The 6,161-nt window shown below is 35.9% G+C and overlaps 1 protein-coding gene across 1 annotated transcript; it reads right to left on the bottom strand.

The window, feature by feature from the left end:
* Positions 1-1,922: 1,922 nt before the first annotated feature.
* Positions 1,923-3,340, bottom strand: LOC111899778 (membrin-11). The gene is made up of 4 exons (XM_023895623.3): positions 3,023-3,340; positions 2,514-2,634; positions 2,248-2,397; positions 1,923-2,172 (listed from the first exon to the last, which is right to left on the bottom strand). Exons 1-4 carry the CDS (start codon positions 3,268-3,270, stop codon positions 2,011-2,013), a joined length of 681 nt encoding a protein of 226 aa, XP_023751391.1. The 5' UTR covers positions 3,271-3,340; the 3' UTR covers positions 1,923-2,010.
* Positions 3,341-6,161: the final 2,821 nt, after the last annotated feature.

Below are 6,161 nucleotides of genomic sequence, written 5' to 3'. Positions count from 1 at the left end.
ATTGAAGGTTTCGGGTGTCTTTGTCCTCCCTGACGACTCTCCAAGCACCTTCTCCGGCGAAACATGAATATTTCGGTCATCAATGGCAGATTTCAAGTTCATCTATGGTTGATTTTTGGAACACACATTTGAAACCAGCAAGTTTGAAGGGTTCCAAATCCGTGGGTTTGAAGAGTTCCAACTTCGTGGGTTTAAACTCGAATGAAGATAAAGGGTTCCATAAATCATTATCAGATTTGAAGAACTTTCTAGATTTGAAGAACAGTTTCCACATATTGTTTCTAGAAACTGTTTGTACAAGATGGCAAAATCGAGCTTAATGAAGTTGTTTCCAAATTTGAAGAACACACACGAAGAACACATTTTATATACAAAATCGAGCTTCAAAATCCAATACAAAATCGAAAACCACAAATCAAAGCTTCATTGTTCTTCTGAGTTCTTCAAAATCGAAACCCTAGTTCACCTGCTAAAATTGAAACCGCAAATCAAAGCTTCACGTGATCCAAATTTCACAGAGTTTTCCGGAATATTCAAAAATCAAAGCTTCATTGTTCTTGGATGGTGTTTTGCTGTTGATTTTATGATGATGGTGACGTATGGGAAAATAGCAGCGAATTCTAGTTAAACAATATTTTGATGCAACAAATAGAAGTTTAATGATATGCTCCTTATCACACATCTGATTTACCAAGAACTCGTCAGAATATTCATGTTTCGTCGGAGTCTCACCAAAGAAGGTAACCGGAGAGTCGCCGAAGAGGACAAAGACACCAGAAACCTTCAATAACCGGTGATAGCCGATCAAAATGGTTATATCGAATATAAACAAGAAGTTAGATGGTACATTGCATACAAAAAATAGACCAAATATGAACAAAATCAACAATTGCTCTTCTCAATTATTTTCCCAAATGATAACAGTCTTGCCAAATGCCAATTACAAACTTGTTTTTTTGGGCCTTGAATCTTGTTGATAGCCTCATTGTCGAAATAAACCCTCCAAGTACAATTTAATCTCTTCCATCGGTAACATGAATAATTTACATACAAGTTGAATGTTCTCCATGATTTCATTAGGTACACCATGATTTATTTCATGATTAAATGGTCTCTACGTCAATGTGTATCAATTCCTTCATGTAATGATTAACGAATAAAATAATTTTGAAAGTCAATGATGAACACAGAAAACATCATATATTCGACAAACATCGTCAATTTGTTGGATTTTAGAGGTGTATCACCGCAGTCGTTGTCAACTGATAGCCGTTTCAAATATATTGTTATGATTGTTAAACATTTTGAAAAATCATATATTTATGATTAAATCGTTTCTAATCCTTTGTATTAATACATTACTAGATGGTTGAATTAAGATTATATCTCTGATTTATCTTTGCATAAATACACTCCTGAATCCCCTTCCAAACCCAAATTATATATTGATATTTCATAAGATCGTTTTCACAAATACCCACCTTCCTAACCATAACAATATATGATCTTTCAAATCATAAGTAAATGGAATTTTTTTTCAACCGTAACGATATATTTGATTCTTTATTTATGTTAGGATTGCAAGCCATTTAATTTGGTGACCTTCACTTTTTTGCTTCAACATATTCACAAAGACATCACATTAAACCACCTGCAAAAGTTACTCATCATCTTCCTTTTATTTTATATTGATAATTGTGTTAGATACACAAATAGGTAAGTTTAATAGAATAGTACTAAGAACCTTGTTCAACAAGTTCATCGATATTGAAGAGCATGGTGATGAAGGCGCTACTGTTGCAAAAAGGATAGGTGAATACATGGCATCTGGATTCTATATGCATGTGGCTTACTATGTCAATTCAGTGTAATATTATGTATAGTATAATGAGTTGTTATGATTAGACATAGAATGCACTTGGTAACCAGAAAAACCTTTTCAGTATAAAAGCAAGATAAGTAGAAAATACAACAAACCCTATTTCAAGTCAAAGAGAAATAAGAAATAGGTCACCTAACCCACCTCAAGAAAGCAATTACTATCACAAATGTAAGAATCATGCCTGCATATTTAATCCACTGATCAACTCGATTCCGCCTCTCAATAATCCTCAATACAGAATTCGATAACCCCAGTGTGTTGAGCACATCCAATGCTTTCCTTTGAGCTCCCTGCACAAAAATTCAATGTCACTGAATCTGTCTGCATATAACTGTAAATACAAGAAATTTGGAAAATAGAGAAACCTTTAAGCGCTCCCTTTGTTCAGAGTATTTAGCAAGAATGGCAGCTCCAGTTGCTGATGCTTCTTCCAACATTCGAGAAGAGTTTCGTGCAGACTGCATTGCTTGTGCTTCCTCATCAAAGATTCTCAAAACATGAGATGATTCTCCATTCTAAACCACATGAATTCATATTATATCAAAAAAGAGATGTCAAAATTTTCCCATTCTTAAAAGGGTATATCACAATCACAATGAATTAAATTAGATAGGATGGATGATTTTCATACAGCTCTTCCAAGCAATTCTGTTCTCTCTTGTGCTTCTTGCATCCTTCTCTGCTGCCGCTGCATGTACCTATCTAAGCTTTCTCTCAAAGAATCGGCCTCTTCAGCTACTTGCTCCACTTTCCTGCCACATTTCAGATCTTATCAGTGTTTTGCCAAATTATAAGTTTAGATCAAATCTCATAAAGTTTTCATTTCAAAGCTCTTAATGTCCTTTACAATCTGACTATTCCACACTCGAGGGTTACAGGATCGACATACTTCATCAGTGAATTTGAATTTTGGGACAAATACCCTTGTTTGGAATGAAACATGATAATTTTGTGCAATTAGGTTACAGTGATTCGTAAGCTTTAAAGGTCTCAAACTCTATCTCGAAATTCTCTGCTACTTCGACATTGAACTCGAACTCGATCGTAGAGAAGGAAAGGTAACGGAAAATGCAGATCATATATTATACAATTTAAGAGATTATAACTTAAAAAGAGAAACACTAGGAAACGAACACTAACCTCTTCCAGAGATCTCGTTGGGGCTTTGATGCAACGGATCGCCAGAGTCCATCCATCTCAGAACAAAGGGCTTGGATTTGAGAAATATCCCTCCTAACGGCAACTGATAGTTCCGATGAGCCGATGGCACCGGCCGATGACGAAAACTCGAGCCGCTCAACTCTCTCCAAATCATCTCTAGTTTTCAGCAGCAACCGCTTCGATCTCTGATACAGCTCCGAGAGAGCCCCTCCTCCTTCCCCCGCCATAGCGAACAAGAAGAAGCCAAGTGATTAAAGTGATGGAGCGGAGCGGAGCGATGAAAGTGTTACACTTTGGGCCTTTTCTTTCAAATAATGACACTTTACCTCCTTCCGTTTGATTTCGGTCGTCGAACTTGATGATGACAATTGACAAATCTTGGACGTCCGATCACTACTAAATGAGTAAATGACATATCTTAGCGTAGTGGTTTAAATGGTTTGAAGATAAATATAAGAAAATAATAATATTAAATATATTCTTATAAATCATAAATACTTTTTTTGTGATTTTAATTTGACTATTATATAATTTTTTTTTAATACACAAGAATTTGTGTTTTATAGAGTTGTTAATTGGTGGTTGTCGAGGCCAACACAAATAATAACCCTAAATGTTACACACTAAAATAGTGTATAGTGGTAAAGGGATCGAATCCACGGAGATTGGTTCAATTTATAACTCTATGAAAAATCTCTTTGTAAAAATACTTGAAAATGACAATAAAAATAAAATGGGGGGTTTTGGTGTTTTGAAATACTTGAAACAACTAGAATTAACAATGATTTAAATAGACAAATGCAACAAAAATAAGAGTTTGATGTAAAACCAATGAGGGAAAGATGGTTGACTTAAAGTTTCCTCACTTTGACTTTTGATGAACATATCATTAGAATCCAATGGTGCAATACTTTGATTTAAATCCTTAATTTGGCTATAGTAATCCAAGGAGCTTGAGATTACCTAGACTTTTCTTAATTGTTGAAATGGCTAGAGAAGCTCATAACAATTTCCTTAGTCAAAGTCACTAATTCCAAATAGCATGTAATTAGTGAAAGTCAACTAGCATTAAGAACCAAAAAGTCACCAAATCCAAGAGGGGTCAAATGCTTTCACCACCATGTTGGAGGAAATGTTTTTATGATTGTGTGAAGCAAAAACAACACAAAAATCATTTGTTGCTTGCTAATTTGAAGATCCTTTACTTAATCAAGAAATTAGCCAACTAATCACCACAAACATATTTAAACTCATGAACTAAAACATACAAGTAGTGATAAGATGTTAAAACATAAAACATTCCCATAAAGATTTAAGAACATGTTCATGGATTCTTCAACATTCAACAAAAGTTCAAAGGATTAACCAAAAGTCAACCAAGATTAGTTTAGCCAAGCATGGCTAAACCCAAAGAAACAAAGTTAGAGAAATTTGTACCAAACATTAAGCAAGAATCAAGAGGTAAAAATATGATGTTCTTCAAGGGTTCTTGGCCTTCAAAAGTCTCCAAAACTCCAGAGATAATCTTCAAAAATCGGATGTTCAAGAGTATGCAAAAGATGGGCACCAACCTTCCTCAAATAGCTCAAAAGAAGGATTCCCGAAATAGCCCCTGCAGGGCCCTGCGCGACCCGCGTGCAGCTGCGCGGGTGGGTTGCGCGGGTGGTACCTGACATGGGCTCCTTTGAGATTTTGGGCCTCTAAAGCATATCCCACTAGCCCAGATCGAATCCAATCACCTCCTAGCCCATTTTCTTCAAGTTTTTCTTCATTTAAAGCCCAATTTGACCTCTCTAAATCCTCCAATGCTCGTGAACTCGTCCGATTAATAATTTTCATACGCTTGAATGTTCCCCCGCATCTTTCAAATTTAAAGCTCAATTCTTCCAAGCCTTCAAGCAATTGACAAGTCCACCCCATGAATCACCTTCATAGCCATCAAGCATGAAACCTCCAATTCCCTTCAAGCCCAATCGCCTCGCAAAAGTGCCGCCCCGCTAGTTTCCAAGAAAATCTGCAATAATGCTCAAGAAACTAGAAAGTACCCCGAAATGGTCATAAAAATAACAAAAGGGAAAATATGCATGAAAGTTAACTAAAATGCGAATGAAATGTACTAAAATAAACTATAAAAATAAGTAAATAAAATGAAGCTATCAAATCACCCCAAGCTTAAACCTTACTTGTCCTCAAGTAAGACAAAACTAAATGAACTTGGGATGAACTACCCTAGAAATAAAAAGAATGGATAGAACCATGGAACCTGTTCGACGTTAGTCAACATGGTCAGAATTGATTTCGCTGCTATCTCACAACTTTTTCATCCGATGACAATGGTACCATAAACCACAGCCAGGATAACTCCTTTAGGTGAGTAAGGAGGGATGAGCAGTCGCAGCCTCAATGGAACATGCATACAATGAAGAATATCTGTAGTAGGGAGAAAGCAGTTGGATGGGCTCGGGTGGAGCTCTTCTTTAAGTGTACACTCTGATCTCACGTTTACCGGTTTCTCTCATGTGTAACTTGGTTTAATCGCTCAGGTACCGTTGTAGGAATCGGTTCACTTGGTGTTGGCCCAAACCTCCCGTAGTATCCGACTCGACAGTCTCCCTAACATCACCAATTTGCGAAAAACAACTCGATCTATATACAATAAAACATTCCTAAATAAATGAATATCGAACGTCGGGTGACCAAAATGTTGGAAGATTTAGTTCAATAATTGAACCGGCCACCCTTCTCAGATTTCTGCAGCTGGGAATTTGCCTGCCCCCCTTTTTTTTTTTTTTGTTTTTTGTTTTTTGTTTTTTTTTTTTTTTTTTTTTTTTTTTAAGATAATGTAATAACAACCCTTTGACTCAAAATTTGGTTCCTAAAGTGTGTAAGTGGAACCGAAAGGGTAGTAATATAATCCGAATGGTCTAAGCGAGAAAATGACCATGTGTGGAGCATAAATATATAATGCAAGCTCCTCTTCAAATTTGTGAATTTTTTTTATTTTTTTTTTTATTTTTTTTTTTTTATTAATAAAGAAAATGTCCACATGCGGACTAAAAGACTTCTCTAAAATCCTAAGAAAATCGCAAAAAGATATGGTGATGCAAAGAGACCGAAT

Source organism: Lactuca sativa, chromosome 2 (genome assembly GCF_002870075.4).
Source record: "Lactuca sativa cultivar Salinas chromosome 2, Lsat_Salinas_v11, whole genome shotgun sequence".
In the NCBI taxonomy this organism is placed as follows: domain Eukaryota; kingdom Viridiplantae; phylum Streptophyta; class Magnoliopsida; order Asterales; family Asteraceae; genus Lactuca; species Lactuca sativa.
The sequence above is the reverse complement of the archived record's forward strand: the minus strand, read 5'-3'. Positions and strand labels throughout refer to the sequence as shown.

Excerpts from the sequence above, each read along its gene's own strand:
- LOC111899778 (XM_023895623.3), bottom strand. The coding sequence starts at position 3,270 with ATGGCGGGGGAAGGAGGAGGGGCTCTCTCGGAGCTGTATCAGAGATCG. Across the intron at positions 2,635-3,022 it reads CAACGAGATCTCTGGAAGAG|GAAAGTGGAGCAAGTAGCTG; the intron begins GTTAGTGTTCGT and ends GAAATGTGGCAG. Across the intron at positions 2,398-2,513 it reads CAGAATTGCTTGGAAGAGCT|AATGGAGAATCATCTCATGT; the intron begins GTATGAAAATCA and ends CATGTGGTTTAG.